The sequence below is a fragment of the Diorhabda sublineata genome, chromosome 2 (genome assembly GCF_026230105.1).
Source record: "Diorhabda sublineata isolate icDioSubl1.1 chromosome 2, icDioSubl1.1, whole genome shotgun sequence".
Lineage (NCBI taxonomy): Eukaryota > Metazoa > Arthropoda > Insecta > Coleoptera > Chrysomelidae > Diorhabda > Diorhabda sublineata.
Window position 1 is genome coordinate 6281221 of NC_079475.1, and position 13217 is coordinate 6294437.

General features: G+C 32.7%; 1 protein-coding gene across 1 annotated transcript in view; it reads left to right on the forward strand.

Annotated features, from left to right (window-relative positions):
* Nucleotides 1–13217, forward strand: part of LOC130452643 (disintegrin and metalloproteinase domain-containing protein 11) — a 768870-nt gene that overhangs the window by 496825 nt on the left and 258828 nt on the right. Inside the window, exon 3 of the mRNA XM_056791998.1 lies at nt 2505–2555. Coding sequence (XP_056647976.1) covers nt 2505–2555 — 51 coding nt within the window. The remainder of the gene's footprint in view (nt 1–2504; nt 2556–13217) is intronic.

Consider the following 13217-nt stretch of genomic DNA (forward strand, 5'->3'; position numbering starts at 1 on the left):
TGATATATACCTCGGTATTGTAAAGGAAAACAATTTTTTTAGACAAATATCATGAAGATAATTCCTTCAAGAGTGATATAATTAATTTTATAAAATTATATCAACATGACTCTCCTTTTATGAATCATTTCCTTAAGGATTTTGTTCCAGAACAAAAAAAAGTCAGTAGTTGCTTAGGGTTAAATCTGGAAAATACAGTGAATGTGGAAAAAATTTTATATTCGCTTGTCACAATTCCTTCCATCTCTTCATGGCTCTGTTTCATTGTGATTTTCTTCTTCAATAATGTAAAAAATAGTTTTTCTTATTTCGTATGTATCTCAAAATTCATATTCTTATCTGTCGATTTATATTATTTTGATCTCTTTGATTCGGGTATATACTCTTGATTCTCTTATGCCCAAATGCTCATGTAAAATACGAAGATGTCAGAATTTATCAAAATAAATTTAGAGATATATTTGCGCATGTATCAAGAGATTTTCATTTCAGTTTGAGCAATTTTAGATGCTTAGTTCCTGTTTGACATTCGTTTAAGTGATGCGATGTGAAAATTTTTTTAAAAATGAGAAAATTGAGTATACAAATGTCACTAAGGGACTGGAGATTCTATACAAAGCTCTTAGCATTACCCTACCATATTGACTAACAACGATGGCTCTGGATGGAAAAACACTGCGATGAATGGCCGTTCACAAAATAAACTACCGTCTCAGTAACGTTGAATGAAGGGTACGAGGTCTGGCTGTTAAATAACGAGACTACGCGTCCATTAGGCGTCCTAGACGGGTAAGATGAAAAACGAGACTAGACTAGATATCTAGACTATCTAGATATCTTGTCTATGCACGCCCAAAACACGTTTGCGTTACTATTATAGTATTTGTACAGTAGAGCAACGTAATGGTCTCAAATTTCTCGTTAAATTGAAAAAAACCCCGACTAAGTGCAATAAATTGTTGCAAGAGGCCTATGGGGACAATTCTCTATCTCCTGTGCGTGTTTTTGAGTGGTGTAAGAGCTTTAATGAGAGCCAAGAGAGCACTGAAGATGACCATCGCCCAGGTCGCTCTGTGTCTGTTTCAACTCCGGAAACAGTAACCAAAATCAACCAAATTGTGCGTGCAGATCGTCTAATGAGCATCCGGATGATTGTAGAGGCTGTAGATGCCGATAAAGATACGGTTGGAAAATTTTGCACAAGGAATTATAATAACAAAAATGCTTGAGATTTGAGATATCTAGCTAAAAAGTTGACTGCTCATATACTACCCCTAGGAAAAGACATATTAAATCCATTCGTGATGATAGAAATGGAAAATAATAAATAATTTTCACATAATATTAGACCCATATGCTGTTAAGTTTGACGCACTCCAGTCGTTGTGAAACACTGAACAATTTTTTCTCCCGTAAGCCTGAAAATCTCATATTTCTAGTATCACATCCCTTTTGGGTGGGAAAAAGCAGCAACAAGAGCGACACCAGCGGAACTCTTAATTCGATAGAATTGTGGATTGACGTTAAGAGACACGCGATTGACATGGATGTGAATAATTCTTGAAACAATCAGTTTTACCACTACAATATACTTTACCTGGAATATGCAGAATTGGCAAGAGTTAGTTAATTAAGTATTTTCAAGATTCAATTCTATTAAATTCTTCTGTGATCTTTTACAATATTTTAAGTAGCCCCATCTGTGATCCAGGTTTCTACACCATTGAACAAAACAGAAAATTTGTAGCACCTAACTAGTCTTAATCTTAGTTATAGAAGAATATCTTTACTGGTGTATAGTTTCTTCATGTTGTTAAACGTAGCTCGACCTCTTTCTATCTGTGATGGTATTTCTGATGCCTGGTCCCAGTTTCGTTTACTGATGGTTCCAAGATTATTTCCACCCTATCTATGTCTTGACTTTCTATCAAATTTATTTAAGGAGAGTCCACTTTCTGCTTAAATTTTTTGCATAATATTTCGTAGCTCATCATCATTCTTTGCTATTACTATATCGCCGGTGTATCTAATGTTATTGATTGCTGATTTTTCACTGGAGCAATGAATTCTTTCACAGACAATAATGCACACACATGATGGGGCAAAAGGCTGACGTCGTCTACGAATGGGTCCTTGTGAACAACACTGGAGATACAAACAGCAGCAGCCGTATTTACGAGCGACAACAGTGGTATGATACAAAATAATTAGAAGTTGTCAAAGCTTCTCTCCAATCGGTCATTTAAGATTCTCATATGCTTATACGTTGGTTTGAAATCGCCTACATAGAAAGAGGTCTTATTACATTGAACTTTTCCTTAATCTCTACTCATCTTTCGATATCTAGAATAGATTTCTTGAAATCTGTTACTAATTACCATTTTATCAACATATCTAACTGAATTTTTATTTTTGTCATTTTTCTTTTTCTTATATTCAATTCTGTCTAGAATACCTAATGTGTAATAGATTTATTTTCCTAATGTATATTTTTTTTATTTCAGAAGCCGATTATACTTTGGATGAATCCTATTGGATCGCAGAGAGCCCTGCTGGTAAGTTACCTCTTATTTTATGATTAATTGAAGGTATAAGTACAAAGACAAGAAAATTTTACTACTACTTAATATATACCTTTAAAAAAATCAATTTACGATGACAATTAATTGAAATAAAAGCTTGATGGTAGTCCTGAATAGTCATTTGAAACGAAATAAGGTCAGTGAGTTCTTAGCCTAACATAGAAAGAGAGGTCATTGATCAAAATTGTTTTTTAATATATTATCCCTTTATTTCAACACACTTTACAGAACATGTCACCATAGCTTCTAAGCCTCATCTTTAGAATCACAGCTCAGACCAATTTTTGTTGTGGAAAATTATGGACACAAGTCACCGTAAACAGCCTCCATTCTGTTTTTGTTTTGTGTTGGTGTGAATTTCTCTCTAGTCAAAAATTTTAAAACAGTGCGAAACTCAATCAAAGACATTCCTCAAGAGGTTCTACTATAATAAAATGGATCGAATTGAAGCAGCAAGTTGAGACTTGTGTGAAGTTATTGAGATTCTTCACTGACGCGTGTAGGAATATTTTCAAGATCCTACTCTATTTACTACATGAGGTCAAGCATTAATGTACCACATATCGTGTGTTCAAACAAATTGAAAAACTGCAGCTTACTCAACCAATAATAGACAGAAAAACCACTAATATAGCATAAGCAATATTATTGGATAAAGTAAGGGGGAAGGTTGACGGCGTCATATCATCTAAGACGCAAACATGTATTTTTAAAGCCCGCTCAAGAGATATGAACGATATTTAAGACATGTTTGCAGAAATGGTGATTCCATATTTTTTTTATATAGTTTATCTGGTATTCATGCACTGATAAGCGTCATGGAATGCATTCTTCACATAAATTGTAGACTTGTCTTTCAATAACGATAACTAACAAAATTAAATTGAGAGAAATTTAAGAATGAATAAAATTTAGTCATAAAATAAATATAACATCATAATTAAGTATTATATAGAGTAATTGATGAAGATATGATAAGGCTTTTTGGAGTAATTTTGCGAGCTATGGTGAATAGTTTCCAAATTAATATAAAATGTTCAACATATTGTTTGGAAACGAGGTATTTGAACATTTGAGCTAGTTCATATAGCACCTTTAGTTCATGAAGTTTTTGTACTTATATTCACCTCAAGTGATGTCTTGTGCTTCATTGCCTATACGCCACTTAACAGAGTGTTGAGATGAAGATTTAAAGCGTTTCCAAAGAATCAACACAATAAAATATTCTCGAATATCATTTCCATCGTGTATCCACTTAGTTATTTAGCATTTAGAACAGTTTGATCTTCAAGAAATTTGAATTTGTGTTAAGCAAGTAGCAGGCAAGACGTCAGGTAGTTAGTTGTCAGTTTTCCGATGCCTATTTGCCACATTTTCTTGTCGCTGCAATTCTTATCATTCATTTTTCGTACACTCATCGATTTCACTGCATACATCTATAATAATCTTAATGTTCATCAATCCATTTCATTATATTTTTTTGGTAATCTTTCCTCACCAATCATCAGCACGTGCCCGTACCAAATCACTGCTTTTTCTCAGTATGTTCTATAATTGATCCTTTCATATTAATTTCTTTTCTTATTGGGTAGTTTCTGATTAGAATTAACCTTGAGATTCTATTTGCTCTCCTCCAGTCCTTCCTATTTTTGTTCGTTGTTTTCTAGTAGTATATTGTTTTTATCCTTTTCCCTACGTAAGCACAGTGTCTTTTCTATGCCCATCTGCAGTCCTCATTTTTCCTAATCTTCCTTCTTATTCTCTGTGTGCCATACATTTGGACAAATTACCTAATAATATGCAAACTGAAGAGTGTATAATTAGATGATTTGAAGCATATATATTGTGAAAAGTGTTTTTGTTGACTGTGGAGGATCTAGATTTTCCCTGCAGAATTCATATCTTTATACAAGTTTTAGATGGACTTTGTATGATTGTATTAATATTAGTATCATTGCACGATCAAAGTTGCTCTGAATTTTTCAATTTTTGTCTCACTATGTGGTAGAACTAATAAGTTATAGTGGAGCCCCAAGGGTTCCAAGAACCGATTGATAACGAAGGTGTTGAAAATGAAGATTGTTGATGGAGAAAAAAAATTTTTCTGTCAATCTAAGCAAACGATTTTGAATTTTAATTTGAATTGAAAAAACCAACCCTCCAGCACACCCTTATATAATAAACATTCAAATTAGTAATTCTCATAATATTAAAATATTTGTTTCGCTACCACACACTTCAAATTTCTCTTATCAGATATCGAATTGGTAAAAACCACATATTTTGAAACGAAACATAAGTCTTAGGCTGTTGTAACTTTTAAACAGAATACCAAAACTAAGAAACATGGTGAGTTAACTATACCGAAAAGTGAAATATGGTTTAAGAAAAAAATTTACTTGTGTAATCAATATATCTGAGTCTGATTCCTAGTCAGGGAGCTTCACGAATGATTTTTTATAAATTACTGACAATGATTTACAGAGTAGAATTTCCCTTCCTGTGATTTTTTACTTTCCCGATATTCGTAATGGTTCCCAGCAGCGTAAAATCGAAAGCTATAAAGTCATTTACACACATACGGTTGAAAAAATGTCAAGTTAACACTAATAAACTCCAAAAACGTCAACCGTAAATTTGAATGCTCTAGCAATTTACCTACACACGAATAACGTGTGTGTAGACCAAAATGAGATAATATTCTAGTCTCTAGAGAGACGTCAAGATTGATGAGCATACGTGATCGTTCAACAAACAACGCCAATCTAGGGTTTGGACGTGTCGACCCTTTGGATTGGTTGCTTATTGCCTGCCCATTAGTCATGTTAAAACGGCTTTGTTTCGGCGGAAAGACTAATAGGTCTCTTTGAAACTTCTTAAGTAGGTACTTGAGCATCAACAAGATGAGAAAAGTTTTAATTAACGGCACCATTTGGCACAATCGGTGAGATATTTAAGAAACAATTTGGATAATTCTATTTAAAATCTAGTTAAATGTAATCATTTTTCAAATATACTATAACAATGATAGGAAATAAATTTATTTAGCACTTATTTGATTCACGTAATGTACTATACAGTGGTGGCGCTAGCCACCACGGGGCACTTATAGAAATGATATTAAGGGAAGGCCTGGATGCTAATTGAAATTATGCATTTTTAGCTTCTCCAATGTACTTTTTGTCAGTGTTATGAACCCATAGTTTCAAGATATTCCAGACCGTAGCTGTAGTTATTATTTATTTCACTTTAGATGAGACTGTTGTACCTTGAAACTTTAACATAAAAAAATGAATAATTATTGCAAGAATTTGAATCGGTCATTTTAATTTGTGTTCATCCATGTATCAAATTCGCAAATTGAATTTAAAAAAAAGTTATGCACCAAAAGGAGGTACTACAAACTTTGAATTGGTTACATTGCGTTCCAAATTACATATACCTACGTATACCTCTCTTGTTTATTTAGAACTTGATAATAAATTGTAAAAACTGTAGTAGGCTTCTTTTTTCCTTTAGTTTGATTTGAAATAAAAATAAAATAAAAATAAAATAAATATCTTGTAATATTGCTCGACTCATACTTTCCATTTTTTCCTCAATTATAACCAGAGCTTAAATTTCTGCGCGAAATTTAACATGTTGTAAGAAATTGTCAATGGCCAGCATCTAGTTTTTGGTACCGTGAACAGTTGAAGGTTTCACATAGTAATTAGCTAAAGGCAGACCCCCGTGATAAATATTATTTCCTAAATATCAAGGAAAACATTTCGAAAGCCCTATATTGGAACATTGGAACATTGGAAGATATAGGTCCAAAATCACCAGAGAGATTGGCTTTTAGACTTGTTATCAATGATTTTACCAGTGAAATAAAATACCTGTGAAAACTCTGCTTGGACTTGGAAAGAGGCTTCATTGAGATCTATAATTTGGAAGGTGAGGAAGATCCAGCAAAATATTGACTGCTTCATTGGAAAAAAAGATTGACGATGTATACGAATTGATTCGATTAAATTTTCAAGTTGCTAGCGACATGATAGAAAAACGCTACGATATGGAAACCACAGCAGTTTTAAAGAATAAGGTCTGGTGACACAACTCAAAGAGGAGAAAATTATTTTCTTCAAAATTATTTAGAAAAAAAGGATCAATTACCCCATCTACCGCATCAACAGATGGAAAATCGAAAGCAGTCTACCAAATTCGACTTCGCCGTTCGATGGAGACCATGACCTAGAAAAATGAGTGAACCATATATGGAAAGATCCTGATCCTACTTTGGGGTGCGTATAGAGGGACCAGAAAAGTTATATATGGAGTCACCATAGAACAACGACCAGATTTGTTCACTTTTCCGTAAGAGTATTGACTTGTATACAATGTCCCAACCAGGATCAAGAATGCACGAGGATTGCCAACCGCCTTCTAGGAGAGGTTTGAAAAATTATGAGAGTTTCAGAATCAAATTCCAGTTCCCGCAAGTCTCTGAGACTCTGGCACAATTTTCTAAATCAGTTGGATTACTTAATAAAGACGGATCCTTGATGTTTACATAAAACTAGAAGGAGTCTAGTTGCCGATTAAATATTTCTTTTGTTTACAGTTCACATGATTAAACACCAAGTTTTCTTGTTACATCTGACAATCTTGTTCCTTATTTTGTAATTAAAAAGTCTTATTTCTCCATTGGTTCGTATTTCTTTGCAAGGCACATCACTCCTGCTCTATAAGTTATTGTCGATCTTCCAATTTATAAATAAACAATCCATGTTTCATAAAAGTTTTAAAAAATGGTATGCGAATAAGTTTTATCAACTTGTTTTGAAAATATAAACTTATAATATCAGACGATTCTTTTCGAAGCGGCTTGTATATTTGAAGGATAGAAAGAAGATATAACCTATCACGTTGAATACCTTATTTACTACCTTTAGGCCAGAATTCACACTTAAACTGTCCGGCGCACGTTTCGATAACCAAGTTATCGTCTCCAGAGATCGGAGATGAACTGAAACTTATCTACTTTATCCTAAATATCCTACTAAATTTTAAACGCAATTGTGAGTAAGAGGAAAGAATTCCACGGGGAAACCTACTCCAAAAAGAAAATTTTCATCTAATAAACTATAATAAGGAATATATATATATATATATATATATATATATATATATATATATATATATATATATATATATATATATATATATATATATTCTTTTAATGTATTGAACAGTTTTATCATAATGTAATACATAATATAAGTACAATTTGAAAAAAAAAACAAAAGTTTGAGTTCTTATAGATCAAATTCGAAATCTTCTTAGCTACAAGGATGCTCCTAGAAATACCTGGCCCAACAAATAATATCTTTTTCTAGCTCCATAGACTTTTCCAAGAAATAAATTCGATACCCTTTTTATAATAAGAACCGTCAAGCTCCTCGAAATAACCATTAACTGCCAACTTCACTCTTCATTGTTGGAAAATCTTTGATAATATTTGACCAGCGAGCCACTTTTTCCAGTCTGGGAACAGAAAATGATCTAAAATCTGGCGAATAGGATATATTAAGTAGCAACTTTAACTTTAATTGACGGAATTGTGATCTGGTGCATTGTATTGAAGAAACAACACTTTCTTCTTGGCTAACTGCGAATGTTGTTGCTTGATTTCTTTGCTCAAACGTTGCAGTAAGTTTGCATAATACTCACCGTTGATAGTTTTCCCTTTTTCAAGATTATCCATTCCACACGCAAAAAACTGTTGCCATGATTTTGCTCACAGATGGAACAGTCCTCATCTTCTTTGGATCCGGTTCTTGGACTAACGCCTTCCAAATCAAAGTATTATATTACAGAACGATGAGCAATTTTTTCCATTTTTATAAATTCAATGAAAACGTTGACTATAGATTTCTTCAAAACCAATACTAAACAACGTGGTGTCTTCCAACTTGAAACATATGCTCTATGGATTGTGTGGTGGTATTTTTCAAGAAACTACCACCATCTCTTGGTCTAGGTATTTCTGAAACTATCATCGTAATATTTGTCCAATGAGATCAAGTACGTATTCAATTTGATTTGTAATAAGTAGTATTTTCATTACTTTAACAATAAAATAACCTTAAAAGTATGTTATAAACAATTTTTACCTGTCTCATAGTTCTAGTTATATTTGACAGAAAAGATTATTTTGTAACAACAAGCACGTTTCGATAACCACGTTATCATCTCCAGAGACTGGTGTCCATCAATTGAAAAACAACGGAAAAAACTTGTTGCAGAGATATTTGGGAAGAGAAATATGGGAACAGAGAAGAAAAATGTAGAAAATAATGACATTAACTGAAAAATGTTATGGAGGAAATTTGGATACAGAATGGAGCAAGTTGCACAACTTATTCTATTAAACAATTAAGGGAAAAGGACAAAATTAAGGGAATAATATGAGCAGGAAATAATGCAACGATGAAAAAACTACGGAATACTGAACAATCATCATCAGTACATATAGGAGGATAGAGAAGAAGAGGAAGAATTAGACATGGGTTATAATAAAAAATAAGAGACAATAGTTATGAAGGAGATAAAAGAAACCGTTTAAAAGGGGGAAATCGGTGAGACATGTTAGGATATCATTGGAAATGATGATAAATCTAGATGAATAATACTGGTCTATTGTTACTGAGAATATTCAACGAATAGAGAAAGAAAGACAGTTCTGATTCTAATAGACACGGAAGAAAACATCAGGATTTGCTCAAATTTAAAAACGTTACTTCAGTCGACACTGTTTACTAACTATACGCACATTTGTTGAGGATCAACTAGAGAAGCTCAAAAGGAGCTCATGAAAGGATACAGTATACAAAAATTAGGACACACACAATTAGATAGTTAATAAACAACAGGAAAACTGAAGTACACATTGCTTTTCTTGAGTTATAACAAGTTTACAATAGTGTGGAGCAAACAATTGTTTGGGATAGCCTAAAATAAAAAAATGTGCCTAAAAGACTGATGCACACAAAGAAGTGTATTCACCGAAAATTACATTAACGTAAGAGGAAGGAAGAATTTCTAATCCCTTTGTTGTTCTCAATAGTAATGGATGACATAATTAAAGGGTCAAAACGAGAATACAACAAATTTATAATGGGATATCATAGGTTGAATACGACTTAGTTGATGATTTGAGGGATCTAATAAGTAATACCAAAAGATGTGGAAAAGAACTACAGAATTATATTGTTCAACATCGTTATCTTCTTCCTGCTTCATTCTAATGAAAGTTGGCAATCATCCTTCGGAATTTCTCACGACCTTCAGTCATGCGTATTTGATTTACAGCTTCACGTACATGGAACCAATCTCGAATGGTTTCCAACCATGAAAATCTTTTCCTACCCAGGCCGCGTCTGCCTTCTATCTTCCCTTCCAAGATCAGCTGTAACAAGGCATATTTTCGATTTCTAAAAATGTTGCCAAAGTAGGAAGCTCTCCTTCTCTTTACAATGGTTAATAGAACAATCATCATTATGGACGAAGTAATAAAAAGCAATCGTAACCTGAAAGAGTATAAAATGGAGAGCAAAGACATCAAGATCCTATGCTATTCAAATTCAACAAACTGGTTGTAGATGATGAAATTATACAACAAAAGATGATAAAATTTGAATATCAAGGCATAGAAATATCAGGATAAGGTGATATCGAAGAAACCAAGTGGCAAAAGCAGCACGAACCTCAGCTTACCTGAACGATAGAATCTTCCAAAACAAATATATCGGAATCGAGACCAAATTCCGAATCTACAAAGCTGTCATCCGGCCGATATTAACATACACAGCGAAAACCAGACCAGACACATTAAACATAGATTCAACATAGTGCGCAGGATCGCTGGAAAAATACTTTTTGACAGAGAGAGAAGCAAGGGCATTAGAAGAACATGCAAGATTGACAACGTTAACGAATGGGTATTGGGAAGAAAAAGAGAGTTAAACGAACACATAGATCGAATGAATGACGACGGAATGGTCAAAATAGATAGAGACAAGTTGCCCTTAGGGCAACGAAGCGTTGAAAGATCCTGTAAGAGATGGAGCGACAACCTCTCTAATAATTAAGCGGCAGATGATACGAGGAAAAACAAGCATTTTACCAACATTAAAGAAAGAAGAATAATAATAAATAGTACCAAAAGATGTGGAAAAGAACATCAGATGAGAAATATGGGAACCAAGTTGAAATGTTGGAAATGTAAAAGAAGACAGACATAACAAAGGGGAGTTAAAGCTGGGTACCGATAGACAGAGCAAAAGAATAATTCATGCAATAGAGATACAGTATTCACTATGATAAAGAGAACAAGCAAAATTAAAAGCAAATCAATATCTTAAACGATACAATGCAACAAGCTAAAACACATGGCTAGAATGAGAAATAATAAACAAATAAAATCTATATGAAAAGCAAGATTAAATAAAGAATGAAGAAGAGAAAACGTTGACTCAACATAGGCGGAAATATTAGAAAACATAAAACTAAACAAGAAATAAAAAAGAATGCAGTTCATTCATAAAAATAGAGAAAATATTATACCCTACACCCAGGGCCCCCGCTCTTATATGTAATGCACACGGGCGCCATCCTTTAGAAGCGCCAAGGCCCAGGGTCCAAAAAAAAATAATTTCCACCGTTACTAACGGTGAGGAGGAAATTTAAACTAAAACTGACTATGAACACCGAGATTAGATCCTTCATGAACGAAAAACCACCTTAAAAAAAATTTTTTTTAATTATGAATCAAACTTCAAGCTCTCTAAAAAACCGATTTTACTTATTGAATGAATATGAGTCGGATTCAAATTGGGTGATAGCGATTTTTTAAAACGTATTTTTCTTGAAAAACGACTGACAGATCAGTATAATAAGAATATAGACTCCAATGATTTGTTTAATGAAATCAAAACGTTAAAGTTGTTCTCATTACTTGAGGAAACTGACCCCCTCAAGAGTTTTACGATATATATTTGAAAACAATTTTTTTCAGAAGTATCTGCATATTTTCAAGTAGAGCTTAGAGAGATTAGTTTTTTTTTAAATAATTTTTGAAAGATTAATAAAACAAATTGATGTTTCGACTTATAGGCAATATTTCAATATATTATGTTTCTAAAAAAATGTGATTTTTAGTTTTGGGTTATTTTATAGTATTTATAAACAACGTATCTATACCCCATTAAATGAATAAAAGCTTTAAAATGGATGTAAATAAGAATTTATTTTGTTAATGTTTTTATTCTGTTTGGTTAATTTTGATATTCTAGTTAACAAGTAAATGTGACTTCTAAGGTTCAGTTTTTTGTTTTATTTCAAGCACCTACCTACCTACATACTTTAAAAAAAATGATCCAAAATGCCTTAGGAATGCCAAAATAGGTTTTTGCACACAGCAGTAACCCTTACGGGGGCCCTGCCTATACCTCTAGGTAGACAAGGATTATTATATGTATATAAAAAAAAATAAAAAAAATCGCATGTTATATGATCCCTTATGATTTACTATAAGTAAACTCTTGAGTAGAAATACGATTTACTCGAGATAGGTACATATTATTGTATGAGAAAAGAGAAAATATGGTATTTTCTTGAATCTACAATAATAATTCCCTTTGAAATTCAACCCTCTCGTCATAATTCCTTTCGAATTCGTTAAATTGAAAATGGGATTTCCAATGCTGAGATCGTCGGTAAACTATGCTCCAATATCTTACTATAAATATTTTCCTATTGTCAACAACAAGATATTAGAAGACTTTTGAGTAAGTTGTTGCTTTAAATCAGTTCCCTTACTGCGAACATAAATTTCCAACAATGCAGAATGCAGTTAAGAATTTAACGAGGAATTATGTCGTCTACTCCAAAATACCAATTGCATTCTCGATATAACGTCAAGCTTGGGAAATTTCAGACGTGATGTTTAACCATCAATTTAAAAATGAATGTTTGTGAATTGAGATGTACTCGATTCGGAAATAACTGAATTGACGAAGATAGTTTTTACTTTTTATTTCTTCTTCAAAAGAATTTCTTCTTGCTATTCTTTTAATGTTACGAATTCTCTAACATCTACAGGACAAAAATACAACATAACAAAAATTGGAAAATTTTGCAACAAACTATGGAAAAATATATTTTCTATCGAGTTATGTGTGTTGTTTTTCCTACGAACACATAATCTTGTAAATATTGGTGACTAGTTTTGAATAGGATGATTTAGAACTATCTCTTCCCAAATTTATGGAAAATAACTTCATGTGAAGAAAAGTATGGTGACAATATCTTGATCACAAATTTTAGGTCGTCACGAACCCATACATGGACCTATCTATGACCAGTCGCAAATTTTATATTTTATTATCAAATATGTTACAAAATTTTTATAGTTTAAGAAAACTGATAAAAAAACTCTTAGGAATGTACAAATTGAGAAATAATTATTGACATAAAAATAAAATTACTGATGTTCATATTTTCCAAAACTGTTTGCTTTTGGGTTGGCATTCAATCTTGAATCCACACAGTACTCAAATGATAACCGCCAGTTTTTAAATGATATTTGCT